This window comes from Callorhinchus milii, unplaced genomic scaffold (genome assembly GCF_018977255.1).
Source record: "Callorhinchus milii isolate IMCB2004 unplaced genomic scaffold, IMCB_Cmil_1.0 Scaffold2, whole genome shotgun sequence".
NCBI classification, from domain to species: Eukaryota; Metazoa; Chordata; class Chondrichthyes; order Chimaeriformes; family Callorhinchidae; genus Callorhinchus; species Callorhinchus milii.
The window spans coordinates 93,996,673-94,021,392 of record NW_024704743.1 but is presented as its reverse complement, the minus strand read 5'-3'; the positions used below and the strand labels follow the sequence as shown (position 1 = coordinate 94,021,392).

Here is a 24,720-nt window from a genome sequence, read left to right as displayed (position 1 = left end):
CTCTTTTGCCTCCAGTCACTGTGCAGCACTCCGGGACATTATCCTGCGTGAAGGCTGCTACATAAATACAAAATGTTGTTCTTTTGTGAACGACATACAGTCGCAATCCCCTGACGCAATGATTTGTGCTTCATTGAGTTTGGGGTCTGTTTGGTACTATTCACTGGCAAGAGGCTCAATTGAAACATTTGAACAAGAGGGTTTGAGCCGGTTACCAATGTCAGATTTTTACATTGCGGTGTTCTCCGGTTCACTCTCATGTTACACATAGAACCATTTGTAAATCTTACCTTTCATAGCCAATTTCACATTTGGGGACATATGGAGACAGGTTATTGGCCAGGACTATCCCAAGTAGCTGAATGCCCACAGAGTTATCTTTGGAGTTAGGATCAGTACTGGAAAATCGACTAAATATCAGGCTGCAAAATGAACAAACAAAAATAACTTTTAAAAAAAGTTTGATTTAAAAAATAAACACCACCAAAGACCTGTCAGACTCACAGGAGGGCGCCAACATACTGCAATAGAGGAAAGACACACTTCACAAAAACAAAAAACAATTACACCTAGCATGGAAATTGGAAATCATAAACAACAACAAAATTACATTTGTATAGCGCCTTTCACGTGGGGGGGATATAGCAAAGCGCTGAAAACTCAAGTCTCTTCATAAGAAGAAAAGAAGATGAGTCAGGCTTAACAGCATTGCAGATATTTATCTGAACTGCCACGTTCCTCGTGCAATTAATTATTAATTTTTTTTTACCTTTGACTTTATCGAAAATTTAAAAAAATGTTCCTCATAACATTTTTCTTGATGTAGTGATTTTCAGGTGTAATTCAATCAAATTTGATCAAATATAAACTCAAACCATCTCCTTTCACAAATAAATGCACAGACCAGCATAACATAGAGAACCACCACTCACCTGTAAGGGACAGACAGACAATCCTTCCAGCATTCAACCACTGTTTTAATGATTTCCAGATTGTGTCTGAACACCGCCGTCTTCTCATGAAAGGAATTCTTCATCAGAAACTCCAGCAGGCGATTTGCTAGAATCTCATCCTTCATATTTCCCTAAACAGCAACAAACCATAATTTTTTTTGAAAAAATGCATACATTTATTGCTGCTACCCATGTGAAGGGTGCTCAAAAAAATGTAAGTTGTTGTTGTTCATGGTTTTGCTCTATTCAGCAATCAGGAACATAGGAATTTAGCAACAGGTGGTGGCCATTTGACCTGTCAAAGCAACTCACAGACCATTCCATGTCTCTACATACTCGTATAGGTGTCTCAACGTCCTCCTTTCCACATCCTTTTAATAATTCTGCTTTCCAAGTGTTGGTTTTTTTTTTTGAATCCCACAATTGATTTGGGCCTCAGCTACTTTTTTNATAGGTGTCTCAACGTCCTCCTTTCCACATCCTTTTAATAATTCTGCTTTCCAAGTGTTGTTTTTTTCTTGAATCCCACAATTGATTTGGGCCTCAGCTACTTTTTTTATTAGCTTTAGCACCTTGCTATTCTCACTTCCCATTATTTATGAATGAAAACTCAGGTAGAAGCAAAGAAAATTTGTGAAACAGAGGAGCTGATGTCAGCCTCTCCAGCCCGAGACGGTGGTGCACAGCTGCCTTTAAAATACTTCCAATCACATATCTTTCAATGTGCCTTTGATTTTAAAATTTTCCTTCTTCTCCTCCTCACTCAGTGATCTTTATTGTCTTTCATAAATCCCTTCACGTCCTGGCCACTCCCTAACTTTGTGATCTTCTCCTACCCTACAACTACACAGTCACTACACTTTACAGTATCTGCTGTATATCTGTGAAGAGCTTCGGGAGGTTCATCATAGGTGAAGTTACTATACAAGTGAAAGTTGTTGATGTTGTTGTGAAACAGCCCAAGTATGTCAGTCTGTACCTTTGGCGTAGCCACACTTGTCCAAGAGAGAACTGTTACCACGATTTCTACCACCATGTAATGAATGCCATCACCTCCATTATTGCCAGAAACTACCAGCTGCAGTAGAGGGCCCAGCCACTCTTTGGCATAAGGTCGGAAAACCTGGAAAAGAAATGAGGTTTTATGCACAGTATATTTAAATAATTTAGATGAACCCGAATGGGCTAAAACTCTAGGCGTTAAGAACAATGGGATCCCCATTTGTAGTACTCTTATTTACAGAAATAGATTCTGTTAGAGTTCGGTTCCATGGGCTGGCACCGGAAGGAAACCTCACTTGCACGACTCAGATGCTTATTGAGGAATCTGCCTTAAGAAATCCTCAAAGTGGACCCCATTGTGCGATGTGGGTTCAAAGATTTTCTTGGGTCAAATCAAAATACCATGGAGCAGCATGTGGTAGTATAGCAAGACCAGACAAAGGATCTCTGGGCTCATGCTGCAGAACCGCACTTGGTTAATTTCAAGAGAATCTTCTGTCAAATTTGCCTAAATTGTTGTGAGTGTTTGCCCACAAAAGACTGTACTTTATAGTATATTCTGTGAAATGCTATGAGACATCCTCCTATACAAGGAGGTGCTATGCAAAATTTAAGGATTATTATTATTAAATTGCCCTGAAATTACTTGATAATAGTAATAAAATCAGGAAGTATGGGGAATGCCCAGCTCATAGAGTTAACTCACTGATCTGAAACTTCTTCAATTACTTCTGTTGAGCTACGTCAACCTCTGTTTGCATACATTAACATAAGTCTTCTGCTGTTTAAGCTAAGTTTACCTTTAAACATAAAATACTGTACTTCCAAATTGTTGGGTTTCTGAGTCTTCTGAGCAACAACTGTTTTCAACTATTCAAAATATTCACTTTTTCCATTAAATTACTTGATATAATTTTGAAATGTTAAATTAGGAAAGGGTGCAAAACTTTAGAAAAGACATTTTACATTATGACAGGGGATAAAGAAGAAAATACGTATAATCTTGCTGTGCGCTATTATTCTGATACCGAGATTATTAGGTTGGTTGAAAATAAAGATGGCAGCCCTATGACACAGTGTTTAGCACAACATGCTGTGCTAAGTGTGAGGATTGAGCACCACCACTATGTTCCCTGGTCTTATCTAGGCAATCAAGATCACGGGTTGAGTGGGAACTGAATATTATTCTGAAGGTCAGTGCAGTTTCATGTCTGGCTTTGCGCAGTGATTATAATGCAGTGAAAGAAATGTACTCTATAGCCTCAGCCGCCCCCATCGCTCAGTGAACACAGCGTTCTTCATGTCCTCTGCCCTATCTGCCCCATCATCAGTGGGAGGGCTCACAACTGTTCAGCACGCACTTTCTGGAATTCCGTCTCGGAGTCCCTCCAACTCACTCCCGCCCCATCCCTCTTTCAAGGCACGTCTCAAAAACGTATCTCTTTGAGCATGCTTTCGGTCTTCTTTCCCCTCCTCACCCATCCCCCACCCCTTCCCCAGCTCCCATCCACAGTTCAGGTGAAGATCCAGCACTATGCTGCATCTTGAGATGTCCTGCTGCATGAGAGGCACTGATAATTGGAACTGCTTTATTGTATGGTACTGAAGAAATCAAAATGAGGTAAAATGAACTGACCTCTTCAGAGTTAACGATGAGTTTTGCAATAAAGAGTCGGATGTTTAAGGGTATTGAGGAATTTCCCAGTTTTCCGTGCAGGAACTTCATCCACGGTGGAAGCTCTTGTGGAGTTTTACCCTGTGGAATGAAAGTTACAGAGAAGTCACTTCAATCTCAAATCAAAAAATCCAAGAGCCTCAACAGTTTGCAAGGTTAACAATGAGAGAGAAGGGAACAGAAGGCATAGGAGGGAGTACGGAGTGAGTGTAGACTTGTGTGCAGTATGAACAACAAATGAACTAGTTGGGCCGAATGGTCTGTTTCCATGCTGTACATTCTATGTAAATGGGGACTAATAAGCAAATAATCTTAATGGAATTCTGAATTAGTGATAAAGAAACACTTCAAAGGAATATGTGCAATCTTGCTGTGTGCTCTATTTTGATGCAGAGATGATTATTAATAAAGAAACATGACGTACGGGCGTGCCCAGCATAATCTACTTCCTAAGTGGGGTTCCCATGATCTGATGTGCATAATGTACTTCCGCTTACCAGAAGAAAGTCCTCACTCAACATTCCTCATTCAGGAATTGACTCATATTAGACCCCAATAAAAAAAATGAAGTTTCTAATTAGAACAGCAAACCATTCACTTGTTCACCACCTTTAAAAGAACGTACCAGGATTAAATGGATCCTTCTGAAACTCACTTGGATGTCAGAATAAAAGTTTCTCTAATCCTCTATCTACAACATGGATTTATTCACTGATCGATTGGGAACGAGCAAGTTAATTCGGTTTATATTGTGTTTGGGTTCCTGACCTCTTCAACTTGTGGCGTGATGTTGTTCCTCTGCATGTGATTGATCAGCGCTATCATGGCAGGCATGCATTCATGCTGATTCAGCTCATCCATCTCAAGCTCCATAATATCACTCTGTACAACACTCAACTCTGCCTGTTCCTGCCAGAACATAGAAAAACAAAGTTTTAAGTATGGGTTCAGAAATATCTCCATTGACGTTCCCTGTTTGCTATTGATCATTAAAGCTTAAAACATATTCAGGCTTGCGTTCAAAACATTTCGGACAAGTCTTTCTTAAACCTTCTAAAAGAATAAACACGCTTTATTTAAATGTTTCTTGTGGTCTGCAGTAATTCAAAAGTGAAGTGAAAAAGCGACTCTCCCAATCCACCCCCACAGGGATGCGATGTGGACAATTTCACCAGTGTTATCTGCCCTTGTTACTGTTTTCTTCATTGCTTCGATCCATTTACGTAGGAAGTTAAAAAGCAGCCATTAGGAAACAGTGGCATTTGTGGTGCCTCACACTGGAAAAGGCACCACAGGATGTAAAGTGTTATTTCTCCAGGCTAAATGATGCATGTCACAGCAACCCAAGAAAACTCCATTATTGATGAGTTCTTGAATTGAAGTCAAATTCCTTCAAGCAACTGTAAACATGAGTTCCCTAGAAGGACGCATTTTACAAAACACATTTTGTGCTGCTATCTTCTGAATGCTTTTACCCTCCCCTTTTATCTGCATTCCAAATGAGCCAATAGACCACAACTTGGCTGATAATGTAATATTACTTAAGCATTTGGTTCAAACTCCATGTGCAAATGAGCACGATTAAAACAGTACGTAGAAACACAGAAGCGAACAATTCTATAGCACAATTTTACCACAAAGAGTGGGCAATGTTGAATTGATTCATCAAGAGTGATTTGCAGTCAGTCAATAATTTGTGTCCCACAATCCAACGGCCCACCCACCCCCCTAACAGCTGGACAATTAGATGGAAATTTAATTAGATCTTTAATGTCATATGAAGAAGTAGACAGGAGCTTGGTTTAAAGTCTCACCCGAAGGTTGCCAGCTCTGACAATGCAGCATTCCCCTCAGCACTGCGTTGAATTCGAGACTAGGAGCTCAAAGTCCCAACGTGGGATGTGGAAAATCTCTCAATATTCTCATATCTGTTATTTTCAACTATCCTTAAAATACCAGATTATTCCAAAATCCAGACAACTATTTAGAGATATGCCTACTCTGCTCCAATGCATTCAGGGTCTATAAAATATCCAAGAATTCTTTCAATACTCTCTATGACCATTTTGAGATTAGGTGCATATTAAACTGGTTTACCATCTCGTTCGAAGGATATGTAATGTAACCTGGCATTCAGATTCATACATCCGGCAAAAAAGTATTTGGTCACCTTTCTCCTGCTACGAACTGCATGTCCTCTGGGATCTTGTGAGTTATACGAGAAGCTTTGAACACCAGTAGAGAAGTCAAACTGACTCATTTCCTCACTGAGGCTGCTGTCTGCCATGTACGACTGAGAGGACAAGTACTGAGGTTCACCTGGATAATGAAAAGATAGGCAACACTTAGATCTTTACTAAAATGCGCACAAGAGTAGTGAAAACTCCCAATTTTGTGTGCCTATGAGAAAGAGGTGGCGATTTTATCTTTTGCATCCAGACAGTGCAACTGTTTCAGTAATATTCCTCTGTATGTTTGTGCCATGAATTTCTGTTGAGTTTTTTCCTCTTCTTCGTACAACACAACTCATTTATCCATGATTCTGAGTTGAATTATCTTCAGATGAGATGTTAAATCAAGGCCCAGATCCGAAGGTTTGCAACTCAAACAATGCAGCACTACATTGGAGTATCGGTACAGACTATATGAGTTCCAAGACCCAATGTGGGGCTTAAACCCGCAATCTCTACAACTTTCTGACTCAAAGGCGAGAGTGCTACTGTCTGAGCCAGGCTGACCCAATACCAGGAAATGCTAAATACAATTAGCTCTTGTATCCTGAGATAGGAAGGGAAAAAAAGGAGTAAGAACCAGTCGCTATCTAAACTCTTGGGCTCAGAAGGTCAGATGTGGAAATGTGATGTGTAAATGAGGGAGGAAGGAATAGTGGGATGTGGGCAGGGAGATTAAAAGAAGGTGGATGCTTGTGTGGAGTACAAACATCAGCATGAACTAATTGGTCTATCTCTATGCTGTAACGCTTTATATAATTCTTTGCAAAATGAGATTGTCGTACAGAATGTGACAACGCTATGCTCAGAGGAAGAGAAAGAAAAATAGAGGCAACCTGCCGGCTTGCGATCTTCTGACATATCGCAAAGCGACTATTAACGCAGAGCTCAGGGAGCAGAGTGCCTATCTGCCCTTACCACTGGGGAGTGGCGAGTGGGACTGAGGGAAGCAGAAAAGAGAAAATATCACTAAATTTAAATGCCTTACCAAAAAAAATACAATTCAGTAAGTAAATTCAGCTATCCCCTTACATAATGAGTTAGAACCAGGGAGTTTGTCCATTATCTTGGTTTGAGATAGTGCATGGTGCCGAGAGACCATCAAACAACAATAATTTGTGGACTTTGTGGAGTCCTGTAGCTCAGTGGTTAGAGCACTCGCTTTGCAAGCGAGAGACCTGAGTTCAATTCCAGGCAGGGGGCGAAACCTTGGGCAAGTTTCCTTACTCCACACACCTAATAATAATCCCTCCAAAACTAAAAACTGTTTGTGGGACATTGCTGTGCGCAATTGGCTGCCGCGTTCGCCCACAGACATAGTCAATTCACTTTACAGTGTGTTCTGTGGAGCACTTTGGGACGTCCTCCCGTGAAAAGCACTATATCAAATGCAAAGATTATTATAATAATAACTTGTTGTTTATATTGAGTCCTTCACACGGAGGAATGTCTCGGAGCACTTTAAAGTGGAAAAGTAGCAGGAAAATAATAAGCACCTCCTTATTAGAAAAGATATTCTGCTGTGCAAGTTAGTAATTGACTACAGAATCCAATTAAGTCCAGTCATCCATATTATTTGAAAAGAAGTCCACACAAACCTGAATCTCCATCTCCTGCTTCTCTTGCTTCTTTCCGAATAGAAATAAACCTTCTTTTCTTTTCCAACGGGACCTTGAATGAGACATTTTAGCACATCATTGCTTATCACTAATTAGTTTATAGGAGGCTATGAACAGATTCTGCCTGTACACCATACATATCATCTTTAGTAATTTTTGCCCAGTGTACGTTATCTTCTCTCCAGATAACTGTAATGCACAAAATTGCATGAGCAATGAAAACTGTTTGCTCAGTCATATGCATTCAGGATGTTATTGAAAAACTACAATATATACAATTTACTTAAGTGTGAGCAGGTTTCAGGCTTCTCATTTCACACTTAACATTTCTCCTGGCATATGTGTTCCTTTTCTATATCCCTGCTGGGTTGCCTGTTCTTTTATTTCTATGAACTTCTCTTAGGTTTCCCTTTTGCTATTTTTTACATTTTCACTTCTTGCACTCCCTTGCTCTTTACTTTCCTTCCACCTCCTCCAGTTGCCACCAGTGTATCAGGAGCGTATTCTAAAGACAGTCTGCCAATGAGATTCTCACAAAAAATGTGCAAACTCTCTTACTGTACAAAGGAATTTTACTGACCTCAATCTCTACAGGGAAGTTGTAGGTGCGATGAGCTTCTATCAGATTCTCAAAGATAAAGATGTTCTGTAAAATCAAAATATCAGAAAATGATTCACCACATATGATCTGCCCCCAAAAATAGAACTATGGCGAAAAANGAAAGAGGGAACAGCCAACGATAACAAGGCTGAAGGCTCTCTTCACCGAATATTGCTCTAAAACAGGTGCCTGTGTTACGACAGTGCGAAAACACTCGTTACATTAGTCACAATCACTGCAACAATGAACACAAGTCAACAGAGCGAATAGCGAGCCACTCACTCCAGCTGCTTTCAAGTTCAAAATACAAAACTACGGTCAGATCTTGTTATAACATAGTGGTTTGGACCCTTAAAATCATTATACATTATAATTTATACATTATAATATTACATTTGCTACATTATAATACAATACAATGTTCATTTATAAAGTGCCTTTCACATCAGGAGGATGTCCCTAAGTGTTAATACTGCTGGCAGGTACCTTTAATCCTACTGCCAGTCAACACCTCTGGATTGGCAAGTCACTGCTAAGAGCACTGAATCTCACAGGTAATTCCCAGTTACCAGAACACCAGGGGACTTTTGTGCCTGTGTGCAATCTATATTAAAGTCAAACGTGTACTGCCTATATTGTACCTGAACTATATATAGACCCACAGTATATCATACAGTGTGTAACTGTATTGTAAGGAAGTAGCTTGGAAAGCTAAACTTTACTTCAATTTTCTACACACTTCCTGTTTTCAATTCTTTCAAGGACTCCAAAAGCAAAGGCCTTGCAACCAACCAAGAACTGGGCACATAAGAATTTAAGAACATAAGAATTTTCTCAGCGAAAGAAGACCAAGGTCTATCTGGTTTGCCTTCCACCTTCCCGGCAGTCGGTTGACATTTCTTGTCTCAAACTATACATTGTATCCCGAGATATTATTTTTCAGCAGAAAACCTATCTAATTATTCTTGAAACAAATAACATTTTCTGCTTCCACCGTCTCCCTAGGGAGCCTGTTCCATAACTTTACTAATCCCTCACTGAAGTAATGTTTCCGCAAATTTGTTCTGAATTTACCTTCAATTGCAGGTCGTGTCCTCTGGTTCGACTGTTCGGTGCAAGATAAAACAGCTTATCAGAGTCGACATCATCTATTACCTTCAGAATCTTAAAGACTGTAATCATATCGGCCCTCAACCTTCTCTTCTCCAGCTTGAACATGCCCAATTTATCTAATCGCTCCTCATAATCCAGTCCCTCCATCCCCTTAATAATTTGGGTTGCCCTCCTCTGTATTCTCTCAATCGCTGCAATATCCTTTTTATATTGTGGTGACCAGAACTGCACACAATATTCCAAGTGCGGTCGCACCAGGGGTTTATAAATTGGCAGAATTACTCCACTATTTTGGCTCAATATTGCCCGTTTAATACAGCCCAGCATCTGTTTTGCCAACTCACTGCTCATGGCCTGCTTGAAGGACTACAACAATAGCAACAAAATTACATTTGTATAACGCCTTTCACGTCGGGAGGATGTCCCAAGGAGCTGGACAGACAGTTACGGACCCGAACTGAGGGTCAGGTGGGGGGGGAAGCAGGGTGATCGAAAGCACAGTCGAAGAGGAGGGTCTTGAAGTGGGTCTTGAAGGTGGTGATGGAGGGGGCGAGACGGAGGGACTGCGGGATGGAGTTCCAGAGGGTGGGGGCAGAGTGGCGGAAGGCCCGCCCGTCGATAGTGGGGCGAGCAAGGCAGGGGACGTGAAGCAGGCCGGAGCTCGCTGAGCGGAGGGAGCAAACAGGATAGTACGGGATTAGGAGGTTGCAGAGGTAGGGGGGAGCAAGACGATGGAGAGCTTTGAAGGTGAGGACCAGGATCTTGAACTGTATCCTCTGTGTGATGGGAAGCCAGTGGAGTTGGGCAAGGATGGGGGTGGTAGGGTTATGGAGCCTGGTGCAGGAGAGGACATGGGCTACAGAGTTCTGGATGATCTGCAGCCTGTGGAGGGAGGAGTTGGGGAGGCCAACAAGCAGTGAGTTTGCTTGTCAAGCCTCGATGTAATGAAGGTGTGTATGAAGGTTTCAGCGCCCTGCGGTGTGAGAGTGTCGGAGCAGGGTGACGTTGCGGAGGTGGGGGAAGGCAGAGTGGATCTACGAATGTGGGGTAGAAAGGATAGTTGAGGGTCAAACAAGACCCCAAGGTTCCGGACTGGCTTAGCAAGGTGGAGTGTTCAACCATAGATAGTGATGCTATCAGCGCCTGAGGTGAGGATACGTTGACGGGACACAATCAGGAGAGCCTCGGTCTTGTTGACGTTCAACTGAAGAAGGTTAGCTCTCATCCAGGACTTGATGCCTGATAGACATTCTGTCAGGATAGCAGTGGTCCTGGAGTCAAGGGTGGAGACAGAGAGTTAGAGTTGGGTGTCATCCGCATACATGTGGAAGTTAACCCCATGTCTGCGGATGATATCCCCAAGGGGGAGCGTATAGATGTTGAAGAAGGGGACCAAGCACAGAGCCCTGAGGAATGCCACATGAGGCCCGGGGGCTAGAGGAGAAGCCATTTGAGGAGATGAAGTGCAGGCGGCATGAGAGGTACGATCTGAACCAATCAAGGACAGCGTCGTGGAGGTTGAGGTGAGAGGAGGTGGATGAGGGTAGAGTGATCGACCACTATCCTTTCACCACAATACAATAAACACTTTATATAGCTTCCTCAAAATCAGATTCATGAAAGTAGAAAATTAGATTGGTGTTTGAGGGAGTGAATCACACAGGTCATGAAGGCTGTTTAAATTACAGTAAAATTCAAATGAGTTGGCGTGAGACTGGGCATCTACAGGGCTTGTATCTTAAATGAATCTTGTTATGAATCTAGCAATTTTAGACCTCGTTTGTATTTTCATTTAACGACCTCTGCTTTAAATCCTTCCCCTTCTCTTACCTTCTCAGCTTTCTCACTAAAAAGAAAACCTTGATAGAATTTAGCCTCTGTGAAAATACAGGTGACGACAGCCATAATGCAGTTATAAGCAGCGCAGTGATACTGCCTCCTCTTCTCCAAAAGCTGCTTCTCGCCCGTCATGTTCTCAGTAAACGCATCATAGCAGAGTCTCCGCAAGACAGAAGAAAACACAAAAGCATTGCTGTTATTCATCCTACACAGTAGGTAGATCTGATAATAATAATCCTTACATTTGGTCTTGTGCCTTATAATAATAACAATCCTTACATTTGATATAGTGCTTTATCACATCTTCGAGACAATTGTGGAATCCTGTAGCTCAGTGGTTAGAGCACTCGCCTTGCAAGCGAGACACCTGGGTTCAATTCCAGGCAGGGCGAAACCTTGAGCAAGTTTCCTTACTCCACACGCCTAATAATAATCCCTCCAAAACAATAATAAATTGGTCATTTCAATCCATGACTGTTTGTGGGACACTGCTGTGCGCAATTGGCTGCCTCGTTTCGCCCACAAATATACATTCAATTCACTTTACAGTCTATTCTGTGAAGTGCTGTGAATGTCGAGAAGACGTGAAAAGCACTATATCAAATGCAAGGATTATTATTATTATTATTATCATCCTCAAAGCTCTTTACAGGATATTCTGTAAAGTGGATTGACTTAGGTATTTTGTGGGCAAAATGCAGCAACCAGTTTGCACACAGCAATATCCCACAAACTGCCATGGAGTGAGTAACCAATTTTATTTGGGGGATTCGTTGGCCAGGACATTAGGAGAAACTCCCTTCTCTTTTCAAATAGTGCCATGGAATCTTTGATGTCCACCTGATTAAGCAGACAGGACCTGTTTTAACGTTTCATCCAAAGGACGGCACTTACGACAATGCAACACCTCTCCAGTGTCAGCTTAGTCTATATGATTTCAAGTTCCAACGTGGGACTTAAACCCACAACCTTCTGATTTAGAGCTGTGAAGTGATCTTTTCTTAGTAAGCCTAACCCAAAAGACTCCTGAGAAAGGGAATTAAAAAAAATTCTGCAATGCTATTCCAGAACTATGGGATGCAGCACAGATTGGGAGAAAAATCCTGCATCACAAGAGGTATAGTTTAATTCACAGTAGATCCCCCCACCCAACCGATTCTCTCCTTTATGGATTCTAATCACTCAAATTTGGAGGCTGAAGTAATGATGAGGAGTACAAGATAACAGCATGTACCTCTACAGCATCAGAGGGCAAAAAAATGGCTCGTCAAACTATGGACACGTGGAAAACAACAACTTTGCTTTCTTCAGTGTCATTTCTGTTTCAGCAATCACAAAGCCTTACTTCAGCAGAGACTTTGAAAGTAGCTTATTGCCCTCCATGTTGCTGGAGCTATGGAAAGCCCGATTTATCTTCGAATCCTCGGAGTAGATGTCATCTTTTGGCAGACGTATGTACGTGACTTCCAAGAGCTTGTAACAACCAATTTTCCTTGTCAACTGGTTATCAAAACTGGACTCGCTGGTCTAGAACAAGAGGAAAGCTTTCATCAGTCAGTCCTGCTCTATCTTCACATCCTCACATTAAACCTGAACTTTTAAGATATGGGATGAAAGACAGCTGCAGGATACCAAATGGGATAGGTCATCATAAACAAACAACATTTAATAATTTAATAATTTACACTACAATCACAGTAAATACATACCGTACTATTGATCTGAAATAATTACATATACCACTCCATTCTGCTGTAACATTTTAAGCGCCTTTGGATGTCCTCCCGACATGAAAGGTGCTATAATAAGGGTAAATTTGTATTGTACTGTACCTTTGTAAATCTGGATTGTAAAATACCCATTGCATCCTTTATAATTTTACTGATAAACTCCTTTAAAGCATCTAGACTGCAATGGGTAATAAGAGTGAGGAGAGAACGGTCCATGACAGATTGCCGGGCGATGTTAGAAAGTCCCCCTTCATTCTCGAACATCCCGTACACTGCTTCCAACAGGGCCACTTGTTTCTCACAGCTACCCCTGAAACAGAGCAAAACATCTTCACTTTGCCCACAGGTTCACAATAGGGTCTCAAATGCAACCCGTGTAAAAATATTTTTTTTACAGAGGGAATTACAGGTGCTCTTTATTATGTAATTAACAATGAAAATGTGGAGTGGTTAAAGCACTCGCCTCGCAAGCATGAGAACTGGGCTCGATTTCTGGGCAGGACGAAATGTTGGGCAAGTTTCCTTACTCCACTCGCCTCTGTTTACCAAGTAGTAAGTAGGAACCTGGATGTTAGTCGATTGCTGGATTGCTTTTTCCCTGGGTAATAATCCCTTAAAAAAAATGGTCACTCAATCCATACCTGTTTTTGGGACACTGAGGTGCGCAATTGGCTGCCATGTTTTGCTCACAAAATATACAGTCAATTCACTTTACAATATATTCTGTGAAGCGCTTTGAGACGTCTTGAAGACGTGATAAGACGCCATTTTAAATGCAAGGATTATTAATTATTATTATAAAATAGTTGTCAATTAATAAATCAATTTAAGTCACCGAGAAGATTATAAAAACACAAGGGAGAGTTAACCTCCAGCCTCCCGTCATTTAGTAGGTGGTGTGAAGGAATGAAATCCGTACGTTTTTGCCAATCTTTGGAAGCAGACTTGAAATCCCTCTTCCATGACATGCCTGCTGTCACGACACAGGATCGCGATCATTAGTTTCAACAGCATAGGACTCTGAGATAGCTCCAAAGCATCCAGCAACTGAAAGATGTATTGAAAGAAGAGTGATCTGAGCACAGCAATAATTTGAGCAATCATTCGGTACATATAAAACAATATCCCTCCCTACATTCTGATTGACAACACTTAAAAAATGAAAATGAGAACAATGGCCTGAAGATCTGCGGGGAACAAGGATCAGCCAGTGTAACACTTTTAAGTGGTCCAACTGGCAGCCCATGGGCCAGTTTCATTTCCCCCTCCTCCCAAAATAGGGTATCTGGCTTTTAGCAGCCAAAAGGTTGGAAAACCCTGATCTAGGCTAATACTCTAATGCAGTGCCGGAGGTGCCCTGCACTGGCAGCGGTGCCTTTCTTCAGATGAGACGTTAAACCAAGGCCCCGTCTGTCTCTATTTAGGCAATGATCCCATGGCACTATTCAGAAAGAGAAGGGCATTTCTCCGGGTATCCTGGCCAACAACGTCCCAGATAAAATCGATCATTCACTTAATGGCTGTTCGTTGGACATTGTTATTCTCCTACAAAATACACAGTCACTACACTTTATAGTAAATCTTGTGAAGCACATTGAGGCATCTTCCTGACTTGATAAGATGCTGAATCAGACGTAAGGATTATTATTATTGTGTTGACTTATAGGTTGTAGGTGAGGCTATATTATTGTAATGAAATTCCAGGCTCAAAAGCAGTTTGTGAATTCATGGCAGCACTTTCAGAGCAATTCCTTTTAGAGCACTCCAATCAGTTCTGCATCAACAGAACTGCCTTCTTGGGCAGAGCAGTCCACATTCTCACAACCCTTTGTGCAAAGAAGATTTTCTGCACTCACTTTTATCTGGTTCAGGATTAAATTCAAGATCAAATTATTATTTCCAAAAAGGCATCAATCTAGTCATGTAATATTCATGTGGCTGCCACGTTTCGCCCACAAAATATACAGTCAATTCACTTTACAGTATATTCTGTGAAGTGCTTTGAGACATCTCAAAGTCGTGATAAGGTGCTGTATCAAATGCAAGAATTATTATTATATTCTGTGAAGCGCTCTGAGACATCTCAACAATGTGATAAGGCGCTTATTAAATGTAAAAGGATTATTACATTTATTATAGACCCAAACGATCATGCTCTCTTTATAAAGCAACACTTACCTTTTTGATGGCATCAACATAGTTGTTATATTTCAGCGTACCCTTGGGAAATTCATCTGATTTCATAGGGAAATGGGCAGCTACAAACTGGTCAAGGGCATGTCTGAGCACTGCAAGATTTTCTTCAGGGAGATGAGCAAAGAATGGGAGGATGATCATTGCTTGGCTCTGCAGAAAAGATGTTGCATAATTTCACAAGATTGGTTTGGGTGAAGAAGGCCCTTTGGCTCATTGGATCTTATCCCTCCAGAATATCTACCTTTTCATTCTCCCATCACAGCATCAAGCTGCTTTTTAAATGAGTCCTGTGTCGTGACCTCAACCATCTTTCCTGACAACCTATTCCAGTCATTAATTACTTAAAAACACAATTCATTAAAAACTTTGTAGTATCTGTCCTGAAATTGGCCTTTATAACTCTAAACATTGTCCCCTTGTTCTACTGTCTTATCTAAAGTATTGTTCTGAACCCTTCAATCAAAAATTAACCAGCAATACCTTTGGTCAACACGGTGAAACATAAAGTCACAGAAACCAGTCTCATTAAAGAAACGCTAGTTGTGCTATACTTTCTAGTACTTATGCACATTTCATAAAAATCTCCAGTGTTCATTTTATTTTATTATAGTGAAACTTTGATACCTTTCCCCTGGGATAAGTCGTCAGCCCCAAATAACTAGTCACTGACTCAATAGCCTGGGTATTCGGGTACTTTGTACTTTCAAGATACTGTACTTTGGATAACTAGTCAACTCTGATAAGAGAATTTTACACCCCAACAAAATAAAAGAACTGTTAAAGACCAAAATTATACAGGTGGACAAAATCAATCTAATGCAGCACATTTTTTGAGCTATCCCAAAACGAAATGCTAAAAGGGTACCTTTAAATTTAAAGCCAGGGTTGAGTCTGTCAGTATAGTGGTGTAAGTGTGGAATACCATCGCAAATGCCTCATGATTGGAACTAAAGGAGACTGAAGAGTCAATCTGAAATAAATCACACACAGAACAGTAACTGTATCTATAAATAGTGTAGATACTTTAAATCCATCAAATCTGTGATCTGATGATAAGAATTTTCAAACTATATTCACTTCAATGAAGCCATTTATATAGTGCAGGGTAATAGTCCATATAAAAACGAGGAGCATTATATGGCGATATTTTAATGTATCCTGATTTTTCACAGTTCTTTCTGGGTACTGTGGAAAATCAGCTTGCAAATTAAGACTGAATTAACAACTGTTTTCTAAAATTCCTTCACAATCTTACATTTTAAGACAATGGTCTTATTCCTAAGAGGATGAGAAATGGTGAAGTCTTGAGTCGCTAACCAGTGAGCAAGCAAGCAAGATCTCTTCCCCCCACCCCATGCCCACACCCCTCAACACATACATTCTCTCTTTTTCACACACACTTAAATTTTTTGACTAAAATAGAAGAACTGTGCACTGTCTTGATTGTTCACCAGGTTTGCAGGCTGATGCCCAGCGTGGCGTTACCTGCAACACTTTAGACAGGAGTGTCAGAACAGCCATCTTGCTCTCAGCGCTCGAATTCTCTGACCACCACGATTCAAGTCTTGTCCAGTTTGTGAGCACAGCACTGACGAGGAGAACGCCTTGGGTCTTCCTCACAGTGTGGTCCCTGAAACTCTGGTCCAGCATTCCGTTCAGAACAGTGCTCACCTGCAACAAAGGGCATTACATGAACATGTTTTAAAGTATCCCGATTTTTTGCAGTTCTTTCTGGATACTGCGGAAAACCGGCTTCCAAGTTAACAGTGAATCAGAGACTGTTTTCCAAAGCTCCTTCACAGTCTTACGTATCAAGACAATGATCCTATGTCTGCGAAGATGACAAGAAGTGCAAAAGAAAACTTGAGACAAACAGGAGAAGGGAGAAAATTGGTAGAAAGCACAAAAAAAAAGTCTTATGTATCAACTCACAATTTTACCAATAAATCAACAAATGTTTAAAAATAGGTTCTCTACGCAAAACATAACCTGGGCAGCACTCACCATTTTAGGGTTTTCGCTTGCAGATCTCATCAGTTGGGTCACTGCAGACTTGAGACTTTTCAGCAATTCAGCATTGATTGTTTCCGAGAACAAACTGTAGAAGTATTCACCGTGGGAAAAGGTGATGAAATTTTTCTGGGTTGCTCCTGACAGAGGCACAGAGAGCTCCATTGTGTTCAGCAGCAAAGAAACCAGCTCCTCACACTACAAGGATTAGGAAATACAGCAACTTAGCAGATTCAAACCATTCTAACTGCAGCACTCAGTGAAGGCAATCACACAACTCCATTCATATTGAAAACCAAATTACAGAAAATACGCTTTCAAACTAAAACATATGTCACAACTTAAATTGCTATTGTTGCATAATTAAAGCAGACCATCTCATCTGTCCATCTCCATACCATATCAACCTGTCCGCTCCCTCCACTCAGCGGGCTCTAGCCTTCTCCAAGTCCCCTACCCGGCCGCCACACCTTCGGCTGTTGGGCCTTCAACCTCTCTGCCCCACCCTTTGGAACTCCATCCCACAATCTCTTCACCTCGCTCCCTCTCTTGCCTCCCCATCCCTCTGAGTATAGAATTCAAAATCCTCGTCCTCACTTTCAAGGCCCTCCACGGCCTTGCCCCCTCCTACCTCTCTGAGCTGCTGACTCCCTATCAACCTGCCCTCTGCTCCCTCTGCTAAGCAGGCTCCGGCCTGCTCCAGGTCTCTTGCCCGACCCTTCCTACCATCGGTGGCTGGGCTATCAGCCTCTCTGCCCCCACTCTTGGGAACCTCATCCCACAATCCCCTTGCCTTGCTCCCTCTGTTGCCTCTTTCAAGGCACGACTCAAGACCCTCCTTTTTGACCATGCCTTCAGCCACCCTCCAACCCCCTCCACCCGACGTGAAAGGCGCTTCACAAATGTAATTTTGTTGTTGTTGTTCAAAGCACGTCTCAAGATCCTCCTCTTCGACTGCGTATCGTCCACCCTCCTACCCCTATCTACCCCTACCTTCCCTAACCTCCACACCCCACTCCCGATCCCAACCACTTGCTCGGGTCCAAATCCCTGACTGTCTAGTGCCTTGGGATGACTTTCCGACATGAAAGACACTATACAAATGTAAGTGTTTGTTGTTGTAGTACTCCCACTCACTGATAACTATTCTTTGACTTTCTATCCATGTTGTTGCAATTTCCATCAATACCTTTTGAGAGGGCCTGAGGCCAATTTAGCCTCCCTTTGCAATCTGGGCTGAGACAAGCAAACTGGGATTAAAACCACTGAGCTCCCAGTCCATAAGATGCAACTCCAACCACTTCATCACCAAGGCCTGTGCCTAAATACAGTTTAATGCTCATTCTGAATTCAATAATTTGCAAAATTATGGACTCTCTGCATTGCTACATAAATAAGAATACATAGATAAATAGAAATATCTGGAGGGAATTTCTCCCCATTAATGTTTAGAAATCACACAGCACTGACCTGTCCGCCGAGGGAAAAGGAGAGCTGTAGCAAACCATCGGCCAACTGCTTGCTGCTGACATCAATTGATGGAAGTGATTTTCTTTCGTCACCAGGTGCAATTCCTTTGTAGACAACTGATAAAAGCTTCAAGCTCAGCGATGAGCTAAGACTTCCAGCCTGGAGAAAACAAAATCAAAAAGAATTTCTTTGAACCAGATGAGCTACCAGCCTTGCATTCAAGGTGCCAAAGTACACACAAAAAAACTTCTTTCAAATTGGATTGTAGTAATAATAATAATCATCCTTGCATTTGATATAGCACCTTATCACATCTTTTGAGACATCTCAAAGCGCTTCATAGTATACACTGGAAAGTGAATTGACTGTATATTTTGTGGGTGAAAGTATATAAAACTTGGTAGATATTCCTGAGTGAGATCATTTGCAAATAAGAACTGAAGACCAGAGCGAGAATTTCTTATTTGAAATATCTGCATTAGACATAATGCCATTGCAATTCAATCCTTTCTCTGTAATGAATAAAGAGTTATAATACTGGTTGATATTTTATTCTATTTCTTAGTTGGAGTACTTTGAATAAAAATGACTCCCTCTGGACATGGGAATTTACTACAGTTATTGTACTATTTCCAGAAGCGAATTAATTGGAGGAGCAAGGATTTTCCTCACAATAATAGCATAGTCTGCATTAAATCGGGGGAATACAGCCCATAGAGAAAGCCCCTTTGAATGTTTCTCTCCCTTTAGCAGCTCATTTCTATTCTGGAGGGTAACCACCGCTCTGTTGCCTCGACTGCTGAAATGATGCACGTTAAGGGGAGCAGCGCATGACCATTCTATTATGCAATGGGAGCTGGACCTTCAGACTATTCTGGAGCTTTTTGAAAGGGGAAATAGATACCTTTACTGCTGGAAACACTATCGATGCAGGTGAACATTGTGACATATTAAGCAAAAATGTTCGGGTTAAGAACAGAAATAAAATGCGTTCCTCTTCTTGAGGCCCCATTGGAAATCATTTTAGATAATGCATTTTTGAACAGGGATTGCAAGTGCATTGATGAATAATTCCCACTGGACTGGAGACCTTGTACCTCACAATCGATTGCAGAGTTGAGAAGATCAGCCTTGTGGAGTTGTTGACACGCCGATAGGATGGACCTTAATCCTGCATGGTCTGTCCGAGCACCAGGACTGTATAGATCCACATTGCACAGAGCTTCAATGCTGCCACACACATTAAACAGTTCACATTAGAAATAACAAATTATTTGTTTCCCACAATAGACACTTCATGCAATCTCTTCCCTCACAAGTTGCTTCAAAAGGGACTGGAACAAATACCTGATCTGCAAAAACATTAGGGGTTAAGGGGAGAGGGATGGAAAACTGGAATTAACAGTTTTTTTATATAAATGTTGTGGAAAATATAGGCAGCAGCTACACTGACACAACGGGCTGAGTGTCCTCCTGTGCAGAAAGCGTCTATGTTTCACTCACTAAATAATACACTACTGTTTAAAATTTACATTGCTCATCTGTCTCCTTATTGAGTTATTTAAGCGCTCTGAGACGCTACCCTACGTGGAGGGTGCCATATAAGTGCAAGTTGTTGTTGTCGCTGTTGTTATCTGTCACAGTAATATCATAGGAAGCTATATGATGATCAGGGTGCTCATCTGTGTATCTCGTGTACTTTCTCGATTGGGTGGAGAGAGGGAAGATGGAGAATGAGAAGAGAGAGAGTAAAAAAAAAGGGAAAAGAAGTGCATTTGTTCTGTTTCCTCTTCAGGACCATTATAATGAGAGATACAGATAAAATGTTAGTTTATGGACACTGACTTTTTGATACTATATTTTAAGCCCTTGGTGACAACAGTCTTTTCCAATCCTGTACATTTCTATGCTCTGCTAAAATGACTACAGTTTTCAGAATGGATTGAGCAGCTGGAGTGTATCTGGAATGAAGTTTGCACCATATTTAACTGTGAAGAGGTGTGTGGGGCGGCGGGGGGGGGATGAAAATGTTACACAAATATAATTTTGTTGTTGTTGTTTGGAGGGAAGACCACTGGTTAAATGGCACCAAACATCAGAAAAAAGAACCTCAGAAAACAAAATGAATTTCTTGCAAGAAAAACCCTGTATCCTCATTTCAACTTGCGAGAACTCAGCTCCAATAAGATCACGGGTTGTTCCTTGTGGGTCACTGTTCCCTGGAGGATACTCTTCACATTGCACTATTTAAGTGCTCTGAGACACTACCAGGGACGCACTATTTAAATGCTCTGAGACACCACCAGGCATGAAGGGTGCCATATAAATGCAAGTTGTGGTGATGCCACAACTTACGGTGCTGTTTATCCCCGACAGTGCTGTTTTGTTTAGTATTCCCCCACTGCTCTTCTCTTACCTCTGTGCCGTGATTCTTTTCCTCACGCTGTCAACTAACGTTTCCTTGAAAGGCGACTTCATCACCGCATTCAGGAGCTTCACACAGACGTTAGGGAGATTCTTCATCACCTGCACGTCTGCCATGTTGAACCCAATACTGGTCGGATCAATCACCACCATTGCTATCAGCTCAAACAGGTCTGAGTTTAGTAAATCTTTCTCCAGCACCTGAAATACAACACAATACAATTTACATTTATGCACCACTTTTCACATTGGGAGAACATCTCAAAGCGCTTCACAAAGCTGGCTGGGCACCCGAGTTTGGGGGTGGGGTGGGGAGCCAAGGAGGATGGTGGAGGAAAGGGGAAGAAAAGAATGATCAAAAGTGTAGTTGAAAAGATATGGCAGACTTTACAAGTAGGGAGGGAGGGAGGTAGGTTTCCAGGATGAAGTATTCCACAGTGTTTCTTAAAGCTCGCCCACAGTGGAGAAAGGTAAAATTCAATAAAAATTATTAAATAAGAACAATAAATTACATTTGTATAGCGCTTTCATGTCAGGAAGACGTCCCAAGGTGCTGGACAGTCAGTGATCCACACCCGAGCTGGTGGTTGGTATCAAAAGGGGTGGAGCGGGGAGGGTAGGGGTAGGAGATTGTCCGAAGTCACGGTCGAAGAGGGTCTTGAGACGGGTCTTGAGACAGGTCTTGAAGGAGGCAAGGGAGGAGGAGAGGCAGACAGGTTGGTAGGGGGTTAGGATATCACAGTGGTAGGGAGGAGCAAAGTCGTGGAGGGCTTTGAAGATGAAGGTGACCAGGACCTTGAACTGTATCCTCTGAGTGATGGGAAGACAGTGGAGTTGGGCAAGGATGGGGGTGATAGGGTTGCGGTGCCTGGTGCGGGAGAGGACACTGGCTGGAGAGTTCTGGATGATCTGCAGTCTTTGGAGGGAGGAGTTGGGGAGGCCGACAAGCAGTGAGTTTGCATAGTCGAGCCTGGATGTAATGAACGCATGGATGAGGGTCTTGGCGCCTTCAAATATATTACTGTTACTAATAATAAAACATATTTAATATTGTTAATATTGTTATTAATAATAATAGACTCGCACTATTTATTTGTACTCTGTTTATTTCGGGCACCTCACCCTCTCCCACCCCTCCTTCCTCTCACTCAAAATCCTCCTCCTCTACCGGCCCCCTAAAACCTCTCCCACCTTCATCTCCGATATTTCGACACTTCTTGCATCTCTCTGCCTCTGCTCTGATCGCCTCATCATCCTGGGCGACTTCAACCTGCACTTCACCCCCTCCTGCTCCATCTCCTCGGACTTCTCTTCCCTGCTCTCCTCGCTCAACCTCTCCCTCCACATCAACTCCCCCACTCACAGTCACGGCCACCCACTCGACTTGGTGATCACCCGGGGCCTCAGTGTCTCGGATGTCACTATCACCGACAAGGCCATCTCCGATCACCACTTCATCTCCTTCACCACCTCCACCCCCCTCCCCACCTCCACCAGACCCACCACCATCTTCTACCGCCCCTGGAAGAAGTTACCCCCACAATCCCTAACCGCTGCCTTGGAGTCCTCTGAACTCCTCTCCCTCTGGCCTTCAACCCTCACTGACCCCTCTTCTCCTCTCACCCTCCTCCACAACACCCTCTCCTCCACACTCGACACTCTTGCCCCCATCACTGTCTCCTACTCTCGCTCCTCCCCCTGGTTCACCACCCACCTCCGCTCACTGAAGAGCCAGGTGCGGGCCGCTGAACGCACCTACCTCAAATCTGGCCTAACGGTCCACCGACAAATCTGGCTGGACCTCCTCAAAATCTACCGCTCCACTCTAGCCTCGGCCAAGTCGTCCTTCTACTCCAGGATAATCCTGGAGGCGAAGAACAACCCCAGGCTTCTGTTTTCTACCACATCCCGACTCCTCCGCCCCCGCCACCCCGCGCAGGTCATCTCCTCCAACCTTCACTGTGAGGAGATGCTGGATTTCCTTGAATCCAAAATCAAGGGAATCCGCTCCGCGGTCACTTCCCCTCCAACCTCCACCCACCCCCACCCCTCCCTCCCACACTCCGACTCCTACCCATCCTCCCCTACACACTTTCGTACCCGTTTCCCCACCCTCTGTCACCAAACTCATCCTATCCCTGAAACCCACCACCTGCTCCCTTGACCCCATCCCCACTCCACTCCTTATCTCCCAGCTCCACCTCCTTGCCCCACATATCACAGACATCGTCAACCTGTCCCTCTCCTCTGGCTCTGTTCCCATTCCCTTAAAAACTGCCACCATCACTCCCACCTTGAAAAAACCCTCCCTTGATGCGTCGCAGCTATCAAGCTACCGGCCCATCTCCAACCTCCCCTTCCTGTCCAAGGTCCTTGAAAGAGTTGTCGCCTCCCAGCTGCGCTCTTTCCTCTCCACCCATTCATTATTCGAACCCCTTCAGTCGGGTTTCCGTGCTGCCCATAGCACAGAAACTGCCCTGGTCAAGGTCACCAATGACATCGTGACCATCTGTGACCAGGGCTCCCTCTGCCTCCTCGTCCTCCTCGACCTATCGACAGCATTCAATACGGTCGACCACACTATCCTCCTCCACCGCTTGTCCTCCCACCTCAACCTTCAAGGCCCTGTCCTTGAGTGGTTTAGGCTCACGTCAGCGTCTCCGCACCTCAGGCGCTGACAGCATCAGCATCCAAGGCTGCACTCTCCACCTCTCAAAGCCAGTCAGGAACCTCGGCGTTCTGTTCGACCCTGAGCTGTCCTTTCTCCCTCATATCCGCTCCACAACTGGCACCGCCTTCCATCACCTCCGGAACATCGCCAGACTACGGCACTACCTCACCCCTCACGCTGCTGAAACTCTGGTCCACGCCTTTATCACCTCAAGGCTGGACTATGGGAACTCTCTCCTCGCCGGCCTTCCTGGCACCTCCCTCCACAAGCTGCAGGTCATTCAGAACTCTGCAGCTCGTGTACTGTCCCGCACCAGGCTCCGCGACCACATCACTCCCACCCTCGCTCGCCTCCACTGGCTCCCCATCCCCCAGAGGATCGAATTCAAGATCCTCATCCTCACCTACAAGGCCATTCACGGCCTCGCACCCTCCTACCTCTCTAATCTACTATCCCCCTACTTACCTGCCCATACCCTCTGTTCCTCTGGCTCCGGTCTGCTCCACATCCCCCGCCCCAACTGCCTTAACATCGGTGGCCGGGCTTTCAGCCTCTCAGCCCCGAGGCTCTGGAACTCTATCCCCCAGTGCCTTCGCCGCCTCCTCCCTTTCCTCCTTCAAGGCCGGTCTCAAGACCTTTCTCTTGGACCGTGCCTTCAGCTCCCCTCTCGACTCTCTACCCCCTCCTCGCTCCCTCCCTTCCCTCCCCTCACCCTGACCATTTCTCCCCTGCTCGGGTCCTGACCCAACTGTACAGCGCTTTGGGACGTCCTCCCGACATGAAAGGCGCTCTATAAATGGAATCTTGTTGTTGTTGTTGTTGTACTATCGCCTAATAACAAAGGGGTGGTCCTTGGTACACAAAACGTTTAGCAAATGTTCAAGTAACTAACCTTCCAGCAATCTTGTTGCAGTCCCTCCAGGATCAGGCAGGCAAACTCCATGATGCGGACTATGATTGTACATTTACAGTAATTGTACTCTTCCCTCTCTCTGGGGCTGAAGAGCACACCCTTTACCCCCAACGTAAAGCACTCCTCTGCCGCCGTGATGTCATGCCTTGCAAGGGTTTTCAAGAAGAAATTCATAGCTTTCATGAAGCCAGTTTCCTGGCTGGTGCCTGCAAAGGAAGGGGGAAATGTTGCCATGTGAACTGGGGGAGATTGCAGCTGGGTATTTATGGATAT

At 43.3% G+C, this 24,720-nt stretch overlaps 1 protein-coding gene across 1 annotated transcript in view; it reads right to left on the bottom strand.

The window, feature by feature from the left end:
- Nucleotides 1–24,720, bottom strand: part of prkdc (protein kinase, DNA-activated, catalytic subunit) — a 100,074-nt gene that overhangs the window by 42,566 nt on the left and 32,788 nt on the right. The window contains exons 32-51 of the mRNA XM_042331664.1: nucleotides 24,427–24,653; nucleotides 20,856–21,064; nucleotides 19,537–19,669; nucleotides 18,440–18,598; nucleotides 16,964–17,167; nucleotides 16,445–16,630; nucleotides 15,825–15,929; nucleotides 14,942–15,109; nucleotides 13,683–13,810; nucleotides 12,866–13,073; nucleotides 12,379–12,560; nucleotides 11,025–11,193; nucleotides 8,061–8,126; nucleotides 7,460–7,532; nucleotides 5,801–5,949; nucleotides 4,399–4,539; nucleotides 3,592–3,711; nucleotides 1,933–2,076; nucleotides 933–1,084; nucleotides 291–422 (exon numbers count right to left, since the gene is read on the bottom strand). Coding sequence (XP_042187598.1) covers nucleotides 291–422; nucleotides 933–1,084; nucleotides 1,933–2,076; nucleotides 3,592–3,711; nucleotides 4,399–4,539; nucleotides 5,801–5,949; nucleotides 7,460–7,532; nucleotides 8,061–8,126; nucleotides 11,025–11,193; nucleotides 12,379–12,560; nucleotides 12,866–13,073; nucleotides 13,683–13,810; nucleotides 14,942–15,109; nucleotides 15,825–15,929; nucleotides 16,445–16,630; nucleotides 16,964–17,167; nucleotides 18,440–18,598; nucleotides 19,537–19,669; nucleotides 20,856–21,064; nucleotides 24,427–24,653 — 3,055 coding nt within the window. The remainder of the gene's footprint in view (nucleotides 1–290; nucleotides 423–932; nucleotides 1,085–1,932; nucleotides 2,077–3,591; nucleotides 3,712–4,398; nucleotides 4,540–5,800; nucleotides 5,950–7,459; nucleotides 7,533–8,060; nucleotides 8,127–11,024; nucleotides 11,194–12,378; nucleotides 12,561–12,865; nucleotides 13,074–13,682; nucleotides 13,811–14,941; nucleotides 15,110–15,824; nucleotides 15,930–16,444; nucleotides 16,631–16,963; nucleotides 17,168–18,439; nucleotides 18,599–19,536; nucleotides 19,670–20,855; nucleotides 21,065–24,426; nucleotides 24,654–24,720) is intronic.